This window comes from Rhinatrema bivittatum, chromosome 10, assembly GCF_901001135.1.
Source record: "Rhinatrema bivittatum chromosome 10, aRhiBiv1.1, whole genome shotgun sequence".
NCBI classification, from domain to species: Eukaryota; Metazoa; Chordata; class Amphibia; order Gymnophiona; family Rhinatrematidae; genus Rhinatrema; species Rhinatrema bivittatum.
The window spans coordinates 23985321-23999006 of NC_042624.1; the positions used below are offsets into that span (position 1 = coordinate 23985321).

General features: G+C 45.5%; 1 protein-coding gene across 1 annotated transcript in view; it reads left to right on the plus strand.

Annotated features, from left to right (window-relative positions):
- The window catches only part of IVNS1ABP (influenza virus NS1A binding protein), a 107273-nt gene that overhangs the window by 21751 nt on the left and 71836 nt on the right, over nt 1-13686 (plus strand). Inside the window, exons 4-8 of the mRNA XM_029618367.1 lie at nt 158-327; nt 467-542; nt 5335-5508; nt 6363-6488; nt 7777-7881. Of these exons, the coding sequence (XP_029474227.1) occupies nt 158-327; nt 467-542; nt 5335-5508; nt 6363-6488; nt 7777-7881 (651 nt within the window). The remainder of the gene's footprint in view (nt 1-157; nt 328-466; nt 543-5334; nt 5509-6362; nt 6489-7776; nt 7882-13686) is intronic.

Consider the following 13686-nt stretch of genomic DNA (forward strand, 5'->3'; position numbering starts at 1 on the left):
TATTTTGCCTTTCGTTGAATTCATTTGCTCCCCTCCCCCTTCCACTGTTTTTTGTACTCTCCAACCGTCAGTTCTAATGTAAACCGGTATGATGTTTCACACTGTCGGTATATAAATGTCTCAAATAAATAAAGCTACTTCTCTTGTTTATCTTAAGGTGTGTGGGCATGAAATGTTGGCACACAGGGCAGTCCTGGCTTGTTGCAGTCCCTTCCTGTTTGAAATTTTCAACAGTGACAGTGATTCCCATGGAGTTTCTCATGTTAAATTTGATGACCTCAAGCCAGAAGCAGTAGAAGTGGTATTAAATTATGCCTACACTGCGCAGTAAGTATTTTGTGTATTGGGGGGGACGGGGGACACGCTTTCCTCTTGGTGTTATTTATATTTAAATGTATATACCATTTATTTGTATATTTAGCTTTAACCTTGTGTTCACATTATGTGTAACTAATTTCTTTTATAGGTTGAAAGCTGACAAAGAGCTGGTAAAAGATGTATACTCTGCAGCTAAGAAGTTGAAGATGGACAGAGTAAAGCAGGTATAATCACAACTGCTATAGAAATCTGAAACCTTGGAGACCATGAAGAATACTGTGCATAGGTGTTTCTATTTTACAGTTCTAAGTTTAAGGAATAAAGGTTAAACCTTTTTATCCCTTAACATGCTGAACTGATGAAAGGAATAGAACTCTATAGTTTGGTCATGAATGCCGTAAAGTAGTCCAATTTTAAAAGGTGTCACCTATAACTTTTAATGACCTTTATTTACACATATCTAGACTAGTATGGCGACCACATTACATTGTTTAGACTTGACATGGTTGTCTTCCTACCAGAATAGTCAGGTGTATAGGTTTTGCCTCCCTACCAGCAGATGGGGATAAAGAACATTTAGAGCTCTGCCATCATCCTATATAGGGATCTGTGCAGCTTCAGTTCTCCAGAATTCTTATCTCAGCAGATGGTAGATGAATGATCCCATGTAGCTATGCCTACCTAGAGAAGTTTGCTATTTGTTCTTGGGTTATGATTCTAAGAGATCACTCCCCCCCCCCCCACACACACACACACGTTGAGCAGGGGAGGAGGGGATCAGTGGGCACTGACCTGTACTGGCTCTGTAAATTTGTGATAGTTACAGGCTTTGGTCCTCTTCTTTCATATTCCTCCACTTGTATTCTTTAATTGGCAGAAGCTAGAGCTGGAGGTTAAGTAGACATCTTTGCCTGTAAGTATAACTCCTGGAAATCCCTTCTTGCTTCTGCAATAAAGCAAAATAAAAAAAAAAGAGGGGGGGAGGCAATGAACAGAAGAATGAAGAATATTCATGGCTTGGACCCATGGGGGGTGGATTCTAAGCCAGTCTCTCCATGAGATGTCCCTGCTGTATGGACTGAGGAGCAGCTATGCCAATCCACACATGTAATGGTTCCAGTGAAGCGTGGATACTGCCTCGGCAGTGCTCCCACAGTGAATTATTCCTTCTCATCTTGTTACAATAATCCAGAACGATTGTGTTATGTTCCCCTTCCAGCAGATGTAGGCAGAGCATGTCTTTTTCTATCACATCATTACTTACCTGTGGCGCATTGACAGTCACGGCCAGTATTGTCTGCCTCCAGCAGAAGGAAGAGTACTGGTGATGCAGATTTTTTGTTTCACCATGTTTAAAGATACAGTGGACCCTTGACTTACGAACTCAATTTGTTTCAGAGGGCTGGTTGTAACTCAAGTTGGTTGTAAGTCAAGACTAGTTTTTCCATAAGAAATGGAAATACCCATCAAGCGTTCCGAACCTCCCAAAGCACCCCTTACCTACATTTTCATAATAATAAAGGATTGTATAATATGTGTAATTACCAGATACACCTCAATTTTTTCCTAGGGTCCTCGCCAAAAAGTTATAAAATGTGCCTAGCCTATCAGAAACAACAATTTCATACTGTACTCACCATTCAGGTTGACATCTTTAGCTTGCAGGAAGGGAGGGAGGGGGAGGATTCCCCCTCCCCACCCCCTCAGAGCACATCTCTGGCCCCCAAACATTCATTTCCCCCTCCCAGCATACTCCTTCCTCCCCTCCTGATACCTTGCTGTAGCCAGCTGAGTGCTGCCCTCCCTTTCTGCTGCTGCACAGAAGCTTCCTTGGTCACCAGTGATGCTGTTGCTTGCTGCAATGCCGTGCCGGGTCTGCCTATATGCTTCTGTGAACATTTGCAGCCCTGGGTGCGCCTGAGATGGACAGGCCACACCGGCAGCAACAGCCAATCACTGCAACAGCAGAGCAGAAGTCCTACCTACCAAGCCCAAAAAACCGCGATTGACAGGAAAAAAAATAGAAGCAACCGCATGCACAAGCGGATACACATGGCCTTGGCCGGCGTTCAGGTTGTAACACAAGATTTTGGTTATAACTCAAAACTAAAACTGGTTGTAACCCAAGTTCGTATGTCAAGCTGGTTGTAGCTCAAGGGTCCACTGTAATTAAAGCAAACTAAAACTTGCAGTTAATACTGCACTTGACTGTCTGTGAGCCATGCACCTGAAATATTTCAGAATAGCAAGCCCTAATTTATTGCTCTCAGCCTAAAAGGAGATTTGAGCTGTTTAAAATACAGGATCTTTTGAGAAATTGCTTTGTCAAACCTTCCCTCGTTTTGTCTGTAATCATTTTAAAAGAAAAAGTGTTTTCACTTGGATAGCCATGCTGTATGGGGTACGTCCTCTGTGCTACTAGGTGGCGGAGCTCTCAAAGCTTGTCAAAGACTTTTAGCTAAGTACTCCCTCCCTCCTGTACCCTGACAGGATTACCTCAGGCTCCTCAGTCTGGTTTTTTTTCTGTGCAACGGTGTGCGCGGAGCTCTCTCCTTCTCTTCTTTTCATTTAAAATTATAACATCTATAGAGATACTTCACGGATAAAAGCATAAAGGAAACAAAGCACATACAATTAAAAAAAAAAAAATTTATCAGCCCGCCCTTACGAGATCGTTCAAACATCTCGGGGCACCCCCTCCCCCTCTTGGACATTCGTCTACTCAGCTGCCTCCTCTGTTAACCCCCGGTTCCCAGGTGGTACCGAGTAGAGGCCGGGCGAGGGGCACAAGTACTCTGAATTCTGGGCTGCCTACCGGGCGACTGCTAATGATCCAACCGACCTCTGCCATCCAAAGTGCCGACTCTGAGGTGCGGACACAGTATTAAGGGCCCACAAACTCCACCAGACAGCCAACTTTTTAAAATGGACGCTGGTGCACCTAAACGAGCGCCGAGGCGTCCACGCAGTGGCCGTCAAAGCGGCGCCAGAGTTCAAATCTTGGCTTGGGTACCAGTCAATACTGAGGGGACTGCAGGTGGCGCACTCAGTTAAGTAGCAGTTCCTCAAGGTTTTGTTCTCTGCCTCCATCTGCTGGTAGGAATTTTTTCTGGACTGATCTGTTTCCTCTGTGGCCCCTGATAAGGGTTCTAAGAAGGATCAGTTCTCATCCGGGGAAGCTCAGAAATGGCCGTGCTGACCATGGTTCATGGATCTGATAAATCTAGCTGTAGGTGTGCCTTTAAGACTCTGGCATCTTCCATGGCTGCTTCATCAAGGTCCAATTTTTGGATCAGGTGGCTCACTTTTGTCTCATTGCCTTTGATTGAAAGGTTTTTCAGAGGAAGTTATTACAACCTTGTTGCAGACTAGGCCTTCCACTTCTTTGGCTTATGCCAGGGTGTGGAGATTGTTTGGAATATGGTGTCTTGGAAAAGGAATTCCTTTCTCTGTACATACCAGGATCAGTCCAGATGGAGTGAGAGAAAAGCACCATCCATATAACCCGGGGTGCCACCTGCGATCCCTCATATCTCTGACTCCACCAGATTGAGAGGCATAACCTGCGGTCCTGATCTTTTCTAAATTTGAGTTTGGTTATTCAGGTTTGACTTTTTGCTGACCTTTGACTAGATCAATTTCTTTTGGTTTAAGATAGTTAGATTAGGGTGTGGAGATTGTTTGGAATATGGTGTCTTGGAAAAGGAATTCCTCTTTGAGCATCAGTGTCTAGTATTCTGGCCTTTTTACAAGGTGTTTTAGTAAAATGGCAGTTTTGGGCTGTTCTAGAGGTAAAGTGCAGGGGTTGTCCCAGGTTTTGCATGTGGATATAGTCCATTTTCTGAAAGGAGTAAAAGCAGTGAGGCAGGTGTTTCCCTTGTAGAACCTTTAAAAGTACCTGGTGGTCCCAGGAGCGATCTCTTGCTCTCAGGCCGTCGGCTGCCACTAATAAAAATGGTGCCGATGGCCCTTTGCCCTTCCCATGTGACAGGGTATCTGTGCCATTGGCCGGCTCCGTCACATGGTAGGAGCACTGGATGGCCCACGCCATTTTTAAAGATGGCGCCGGCTGTCCATTACTCCTACCATGTGACAGGGGCCGGCCAATGGCACGGATACCCTGTCACATGGTAAGGACAAAGGCCATTTGCGCCATTTTTATTAGTGGCAGCCCGACAGCCCAAGAGCGGGAGATCGCTCTCTGGACCACCAGGTACTTTTAAAAAGTTTTGGGGGGAGGGGGGTCGGGAAGGTGGGGGAAGCTAAGGGATCTGTTTTAAAGGGTCGGGTGGGTTTAGGGGTTGTGTGCCGTTTTTCCTGCCCTCCCCCAAAATAAGAGAACCCCTCGAACAATTTCGTGGGGTTTTCCTATCTTTCGGGGAGTCCCCGATTTCTGACGACTTTGAAAGTATTGTACGATATTTTCAATCGTCAGAAGCCCGATTCACATCCCTAGTAAATTATGGTAAAGACTGATTGACTCATCTAGTTTGCCCAAATGGAGAGACACTGGTTTTCTTCCACTTGAATAGATGAGCACTCATTCCCGTTGTCTAAACAAACACCTGCTCTTATGTCCCCCACCTGACCTGAAATGGCTACTAGCAGAAGAGGTAAAGGCCATCACTTTGTCAGAAACGTCTTCCGGTTTATGTAGCATGCATTCTTGAATAGCAAGCAAGTGCAGTGGAGCCACAAAGATTAGTCATGTGATTGTTTTGTTTTTTTTTGCTGAAACGGATTAATTTTCCAGAGCTTTCCAAGAAATCTTTCTAGGCATATGCAGTGGTTTCTGGTGCACTGTGGGACACTCAGCTTTTCATTTTTGTTTTAACTCTACATGGATGTTGGCACGCTTTTATATGTCCGTGGGTTAACATCCTTCTCCAGAAGCTAGTACTTGCCAGCCTTATATCAATACATTTCCTGGCAGGTTGACCCAGAATCAAAGAAATCTTTATAATTTGTGCTATTTAGATTTTTTCCTGACTTTGGAAATTTGTGTGCTTTATGAAGGTGTGTGGAGATTATTTACTCTCCAAGATGGATGTTGAGAGCTGTATCTGTTACCGGAACTTTGCAAGTTGTATGGGAGATCCACGTTTGCTGAATAAAATTGATGGTTACATCCAGGAGCATTTGTTGGAGGTCTCTGAACAGGAAGAGTTTCTTAAACTTCCACGGCTAAAGGTTAGTAGGATGTTTGAAGTAGTTAAGAATTTTAGTTCAGTAACGCATGGTAATGCATTCTCGCTGTTGTCAGCATTGTGGATTTCTTGGGATCATGGTCATAATCTTACAGGCTGATGCAATAAAGTGCGCGTAAAAACGTGCGTCGAAACTAGGCGCGTGCTTTTACTGCGCGCACATTCACCTTTCTTTGGGCGCTCAGTGCAATAGGCAAATGAGCCACCGTGTTGAAAAGGACACACTAGGGATAAATAGTGCATTCCTAGTGCATCCATGGCATCGGGCGCCCAGGAGACATGGCTGTACGCAAGTTAGGTAAATGGACGCTCAATTCTACGAGAGTTTTCTTAACCTGTGCACAGCCATGGGTTAGGAAAATGGATGCTCGTAAAATGACCTAACCTGACCGCAGTATTTTCAGTTTTTCTGTTTAGGGCTTGAGGCACCTCAAGACTTAATGCTAGCTCCGGGGCTGGCGTTAATTTTTGAGGGCTAAAACGACCAACAGGCGCATGGTAGTTTTTTCATTGGAGATACTAGCTAATAGCCCCCATCAACATGGCATTTACATGTGATGAGCACTATTAGCTACGTGCTGGTTTGGATGCGCGTTTTGGACACGCTGATCCCCTTATTGCATCAGGGATTGTGGAAGCGTGTCCATCCACTGGTTAACCTGTTGTCTAGCATGCACGATATTGCATCGACTAAAGTCTTTTGGATGACTGACTTAAAAGGCATATAATTATATTTGAGACACGTGTTTATTTTTAAATTAAATCCTTCAGAAAACTTTGTCAGTTTGTGTGGTAAGCTGAGTTTTGAGTTCTAATGCCTTTTTTTTTATACTGTAGCTGGAGGTAATGCTTGAAGATAATGTCTGTCTGCCCAGCAATGGCAAATTGTACACAAAGGTAATCAACTGGGTGCAACGTAGCATCTGGGAGAACGGAGACAGTTTAGAAGACCTAATGGAAGAGGTTAGTCTTTAAGAAAAGTGGGATGAAAAACGGTTCTAATAAAAATGCTATATTATGAAGGTTACCCTTTTGATTTACGTTTTTAACCATGACCCTAAAGAATTTAAATTTTGCTGTAGGTACCCCTAAGCTGAGAAACTGGGGGGTTTCCAGGTGAGCTGTATAAACCGTTCAGTCTGGTCTTCTGCTTTCCTCTTTTCTTGTCTTGTAATGTTGATCTGTCTTCAAAATAGCACATAAATTTGGTTTAGCAAGTGGGATGTGGTACTGAAGATTTCTGTAGGCACATAAATGCTTTTTTTCACAGGTTTGTGCTTAAAATGAAAAAGTAGGTAAAAACTTCTAATGGTTGTTCCTCCCCATTGATTTATCTCCCCATAGGTTTATTAACAAAACTAGGATACCCAAGACCTGAAGAACAGGAAGAAAAACCACAAGGGTATTGACACGTAACGAAGCAACAGTCCTGCCCCAGTTCTCCTAAGAAAATCCGCTGTGGGCAGAGAACCATGATGATTTAATGGTGTTTACTCCTTTACAGGATATCTGTTTAAAGAATTTTGGCACCGAGAAACTTAGTTTTGTGTAGGAAAGCTGCTAAATTTAAAGCACAGGCAGAACTGTTCTGATATCAGTTGAAATGAAATGTTTAGAAAGGAGTCATCAAACTGACGAACCAAGAAGAGGATGCAGGATACCTCCATATCCAGAAGAATCAGGCTTTTAGGAAAACAGCATCCCCCCTTACCTCACCCCCAGTGTTGACTGAATGTTGGTGTGCTTGGCTGGTGCATCTGATTTGTAAGCCTTAATTTTTAGGGGTTGAAGAGATTTTTACCCATGGCTTGCATTTTTTTCCTTCGTTTATAAGCCTATTTTTGTCTCTGCTGGGAAAGGCCATTGTGTGTGTAAACTAGTATGTCTTCAGGAAATAGCAACCTAAATGCACCAACCCTGAGTTGTAACTATTGCCCAATTATGGAAATTGTGATCTTGTATGCTTTATTTTGCAATATACTGTACATTCGTGCTTGTCACTTTTTAAGTTACTGTAATAGAAAATAAGCATTTTGAAAATTGAAGAGGATTTATTTCAAGCCAAGAAGCAAGGATTCTTCAGCAAGCATTTGAAGATTGACATCAGTCCCATCTACTACTTAATATTTTTGTGATTTTTAGATTGTCAGCTGCTGTAAGAGCTACACTGATTACCTTGTGGAGTTTGTGTAATCTAGTTGAGTAGCTATGGAGACAATAGCCACATGGGTATTCTGTTGCTGTTTTGCAGGTGCAAACCTTGTACTATTCAGCTGATCACAAGCTGCTTGATGGGAATCTGCTAGATGGACAGGCTGAGGTGTTTGGCTGTGATGACCACATTCAGTTTGTGCAGGTACAAAATGCACATGGTCTGAGGTAATATTAGGTTAAATGTTGATCGGATCATTGTGGCACACCTAAATTCTTGGAACTACTGCATAAAGGAAGCATGAGATTTGTTTTGCATTTTTATTGCTGGAAGGTAGCAATTCCTTGATCATTTTTTGTATGATTCTTGCTGGCAAGTCAACATCAGTCAGACTTTATGCCTCATTTTTGTTAGGTAACTGGGTTGTCAGATTTACATACAGGTTTAAGAAACATTAAGAGACAACTTGAAATTTTGGGGGGCATAGTTGTGGGGTTGGTGGTCGGAGCTAAGGGGCTAGAATCTAAAAAAAAATTTTCTTTACAATTTTATTAAAGACAAAATGCAACGTAATACTGGTGTGATCTTTCTCCATAAACAAAACTTAACACAGGTATAATCTTTATACCAAACCAAAAACAAAATGGCAAGACCAATTTTAATCCTGAAGTGTCTTTTGTAGATAATATATACAAAATTCCCAGCTCCTCCCCATTCCTCTCACCATCCCAATCATAACCATTATACAAAATATTAAATATTAAGTAACCAGGGCCAAAGAATTATCCAGGATCAAATAATGGAGTTACACAAGTATCAAAAACCCAAGGAGAAAAGGATAAAGATGATTACAAATAACCAGAATAAAAGAAAGGAAGAAAGTAACTATAAGCCACCAATTAAACCCCTATATCTCCTGTTGGAGTATGTACATCAAGCTATAGACCATATTTTATCAAACTTTTGTAAAGAATGATATTTATAAGCAGTGATCTTGAACAAACAGTAACCAAATTCATTCGAGTAAATAGTCTGAAGCGATGGAGCATTAGTAGATCTCCAGCACTGAGCAATATCACTATATGCTACTACCAAAATCTTTTGTGCCAGTTCTGTTGAAACCAAAACCCTTCAGCAAGCGGGACTTGCAATAAGGCTTGAGTAGGAAGGGTAATTTCAGATCCATTATTGCTTGTAACCAATTAGATACCTCCTGCCAGTATGATTGAATAGATGGGCATTCCCACCACAAATGAAAAAATGACCTAATGCCCCTGCATCCTCAATATTAGAAGCACATAAAGAAAAGTAGTACAGCTGAATTGGGGTGTAGTACCAACGTAGAAGCACCTTTTTAACCTTTTTCTATGAGATTAGCCGCAATTAGACCCTTACCAACTGACTTGAAAATAAATCTCCACTCCTCCTCAGGTAGTGTCCTCCCCAAATCTTGTTCTCATGCCTTAATATATCCTGGCTTAGGTGGAAGGTATTTATTTAGAAGTGTATAGCATTTACCCCTAGATTCATCGGAAAGTGTTACTAACGAAATTGATAATGCCGGCGATAAGGAAAAGGGGCTTGCTTGTTTATGGAAATTGTTACCGCTTCACATTGGTATTGCACGGTGTGGTAAACTCTATAACAGGCTACCATCAAGCTAGAGTGAGATAACATAGTACAGAATTTCATCTTTTTGAGACTTTCCTCATGCCAAATGACGTCAAATCTTCACCAAGGTGTACCGTGCTGTTCGTACGTCTCACTTTACATGTGAAACTGGCCATTAAACCCTAAACCACCACCAACACCTCACTTCAACATTTTAGGTGGCCCTCCTATAGAGATATAAATAGGTGCACACAGTGAGACCCTCCCCAGAGGCTCTTTACTCCCCTCCTCCCTCCCCAAGCCCAGAAATGGCCAAAATGCAATACCAAAAATTTATCACGAATTGTGTAATGGCCATTCAGGATCAGTCCAGACCGCTGTGTTTTCTCGCCCTTCCAGCAGAGGGAGTCAGAAAAAAACTGAAAAGGCACCCCTCTTAACCTGGTGTGCCACCTAGACTAGGTTATGCCTCCCTTCCAGCAGATGGAGTCAGAGAAAAGCTGAAAAGCACCCCCTAGATATACTGGTGTGCCACCTGCGATCCCCCAGTATTTCTGACTCCAGATTGAGACATAGCTTGCGGTCCTGATCCTTTCAAATTTAAGATTGATTGTACAGGTTTGGCAGTATAGTACCTTTGACTAGACCAATTTTTTAGTTATAAAGTATATAGAATAGTCTAAGGCAGATTGGTTCAAGTTCATTTTCTTTTTTACAGGGCTACGCTTTTTCTTTTCACACGGGCTGTGCGGGGGGGCATGATTCATGGCAGGCTTGGCATGGCAGTGCCCTAACGCCTGATTCCCGGAGTTTAGTTATTCCCTCGGTGGCCAGGTGGAGTATTCATCGATGGGCCGGTCACTCTCTCCCTGTCTGTTTGCCAGGGAGACTGTTTATATTTTGTAAGCGCTGATTAGTTTTCTTAATTTAAAAAAAAAAAAAGTCCTGTTGGTGACAAGCTTGTGGTGGAATCTGCCCCGGCCTGCCAATCTAGAGCCCCGGGACTTCGGAGGGGGTGGCCTTGTCACCCGGCGCGATTTTTACATCTCTTCAGCGTTTTTTATTTTCGTGCGGGTTTTTTTTGGAGGAGCCCCCGTGCTGACTTTGCTGTGTTCTTCGGTCTGCGGGGAGTCGGGGGCGCGGCTCTCCCGATAGGGTCTCTGCTCCCGATGTCTTCCCGGGGGCGAGGGACCCTCTCAGCGGCCGAGCTCTGCCCGCGGGTCTCCCCTCTCGCGGCCATGCGAGCTGTGAAGAGTTCCGGCAGCTCGGGAGCAGAGGCCTGCCCACGCCGAGCATGGATGCTGAAACAGCGTCGGAAGGAGGGGAATTCCCTCCTTCCTCTCCACCGGCCCTAAGCCCGCAACACGATCACGATTTGGCTGGCCTTAAAGAGGCCAGCACTTTTTTCTTAGCGATTTGTGTTATTAATGCATAAGGCCTTCTTAGAGGCCGAGGCTGGCTGGGAGGTCTCGTGTCCCTCTCCCCCTAAGATTACAAGCCCGCTCTGGACCAGGGGAGGGCGGGGATTCACTGTCCCCGACCAGCCGTAGATCCTGGGGTTTCAGAGCCGTTGGACCCCTCCCAAGACCCTTTAGTTCAGGATGTGGGGGGGGGGGGGGGATTTGGACGTACATGTGCTAGTAGAGGGGGATGATCTCCAGATCCTCCGCTTGTTCAGTAAAGACTAGCTGGATCCCTTAATCCCGCATGTGTTGAGGGAGCTAGAGATTCCGGTGCCCCCAGCTGGAGTTAGATTCTTCCCCAGGGGATTCTGTTTTAGTGGGGCTTAGAGGACCTCCACAAACCTTCCCGTTTCATCCTAAGTTGTTTCAGATTGTCTCCAGGGAATGGGATTTTCCCGAGACTTCATTAAGGGTCAGCAGGGCTATGGAAAAGCTGTACCCCCTGCCGCCTGAGTCCTTAAATCTTCTCAAGCTTCCCAAGGTGGACTCTACTGTCACGGCCGTAATTAAGCATACTACTATTCCTGTGACAGGATCGGAAGCTGGAGATTTTATTGAAGCGCATTTTTGAGGTTTCCTCGGTAGGCGTCTGGGCCGCGGTCTTGTAGCAGCCTCATGCAGAGGGCCACTCTTCGCTGGGTCCAACAATTGCTTACAGCCCAGGACCTTCCTCCGGAAGAGGCGGAGCAGGCTAAGTGCATGGAGTCCGCGGTCGCCTACACAGCAGATGCCTTATATGATCTTCGGACTTCTGCACACACTGTCATCAGCGGTAACCACAAGGCGACTGCTCTGGCTCCGTCACTGGGCTGCGGATGCTTCCTCCAGGTCCCGCTTAGGCTCCTTTCCCTTTAAGGGGAAATTGTTGTTTGGGGATGAGCTGGAACAACTCATTAAGGACTTGGGGGACAATAAAGTTTATAAGCTTCCCGAAGACAAACCCTGACAATTTCGCCCTTCCGGCGCCTTCAGGGACCATTCTCGTGGTCAGCGTCGTTTCCGTGCGGGGAGCGGTTCTTCCTCCACACAGAGACAGCAGGCTTCTCGGTCTCACGCATGGACACATTCCTTTCGTGGCAGGAGGCCTCAGTATTTGGGAACCTCGCATAACTTTACCCCCAACAAGACTTCGCAATGAAGAAACGCCGACCCATTCCTCAGTTCCACTAATCAGGGGTCGGCTGTTCCTGTTTCGGGAGGAATGGGTCAAGATAACGTCGGACCAGTGGGTCCTCGACATTAGTCACGGTTACGTTTTGGATTTTGCTAGTCTGCTCCGCGATCTGTTCCTCGTGTCACCCTGCTGTCCTCCTGCAAAGCAGCAGGTGATTGCACAGACGTCTCTATTATGAGCGCTGGGAGCTGTGGTTCCAGTTCCGCCTGCCGAGCTTCGAACCGGTCGGTATTCAGTTTACTTCGTAGTTCCCAAAAAGGAAGGAACGTTCCGACCAATCCTGGACCTGAAGCAGGTTAACTGGATGAAGATGCTGAGGTTGGTCATTGCGGCCGTCCACAAGGGAGAGTATTTGGCTTCTTTAGATCTAACCGAGGCATATCTCCACATAGGAATCCAGGAGCATCATCAGAGATTTCTGAGGTTCATGGTTCTGGGGGAGCATTATCAGTTTTGCACCCTGCCGTTCGGTTTGGCGACGGCCCCCAGAGTATTCACCAGAGTTGGTGGTAGTCACGGCGTTCCTTCGCCGCCAAGGAATTTTAGTTCACCCCTATCTGGACGATTGTCTCATCCGGGCGAAGTCGGAGACACTTTGCAAGTTAGCGGTTTGGTCGGTGCTGGATCAGCTGCAAGCGTTAGGTTGGGTATGAACTTCGCGAAGAGTCAACTAGTCCCATCCCAGCAATTGGAATTTCTGGAAGCCCGATTCGACACTTATGCGGGCAAGGTTTTCCTTCCCCACCAGCGGATGGACAATTTAATGTCTCAAGTGCGGAGCCTGTTGGTCCATTAACTGCTATTAATCAAGTTTACTTAGGGAATAGTCACTGCTATTAATTGCATCAGTAGCTTGGGATCTTCTAGGTGTTTGGGTAATTGCCAGGTTCTTGTGGCCTGGTTTGGCCTCTGTTGGAAACAGGATGCTGGGCTTGATGGACCCTTGGTCTGACCCAGCATGGCAATTTCTTATGTTCTTATGTTCTTATGTTCTTACCTTTGCCAACGGCCTGGTATTATTTACAGGTACTTGGACATGTGGCATCTACTCTGGAACTGGTTCCTTGGGCCTTTGCTCATATGCGCCTTTTGCAGGGAGCGCTGCTTTCCTGCTGGGATCCCAAGTCTGAGGACTATCACTTGCTATTACCATTGCCGGACCCGGCCCGGTCCAGTCTCAGTTGGTGGTTAATACCGGACCATCTCCTTCAAGGGGTGGACTTGGAACCTCCACCTTGGATCATTGTTACAACGGATGATAGTCTGACCGGCTGGGGTGCGGTATGTCAATCCAGAGCAGTGCAGGGCCAATGGTCCCCTCGACAGGCCACATGGTTGATCAGTCGGTTGGAAACCAGGGCAGTTCGCCTGGCCTTACGTGGCGGTAAGAATTCTTTCAGACAATGCGACAACCGTGGCGTATATAAACAGACAAGGGGGCACAAGAAGTCCGGTGGCTGCCGAAGCGAGTTTATTGATGGGCTGGGTGGATCACTACTTGACCTGTATCGCGGCTTCTCACATCGCAGCATGGACAATGTCCAGGCGGATTTTCTCAGTTGACAGCACCTGGATCCAGGAGAGTGGGAACTGTCATCCGAGGCGATGCAACTCATAACTCACCGCTGGGGACCCCGCGCTTGGATTTAATGGTGACTCTGCTGAACGCCAAAGCGGCTCGTTTCTTCAGTCGCAGGCGGGAACACGGATCGGAAGGTGTGGATGCTCTGGTGCTTCCTTGGCCTCCAGACATCCTCCTTT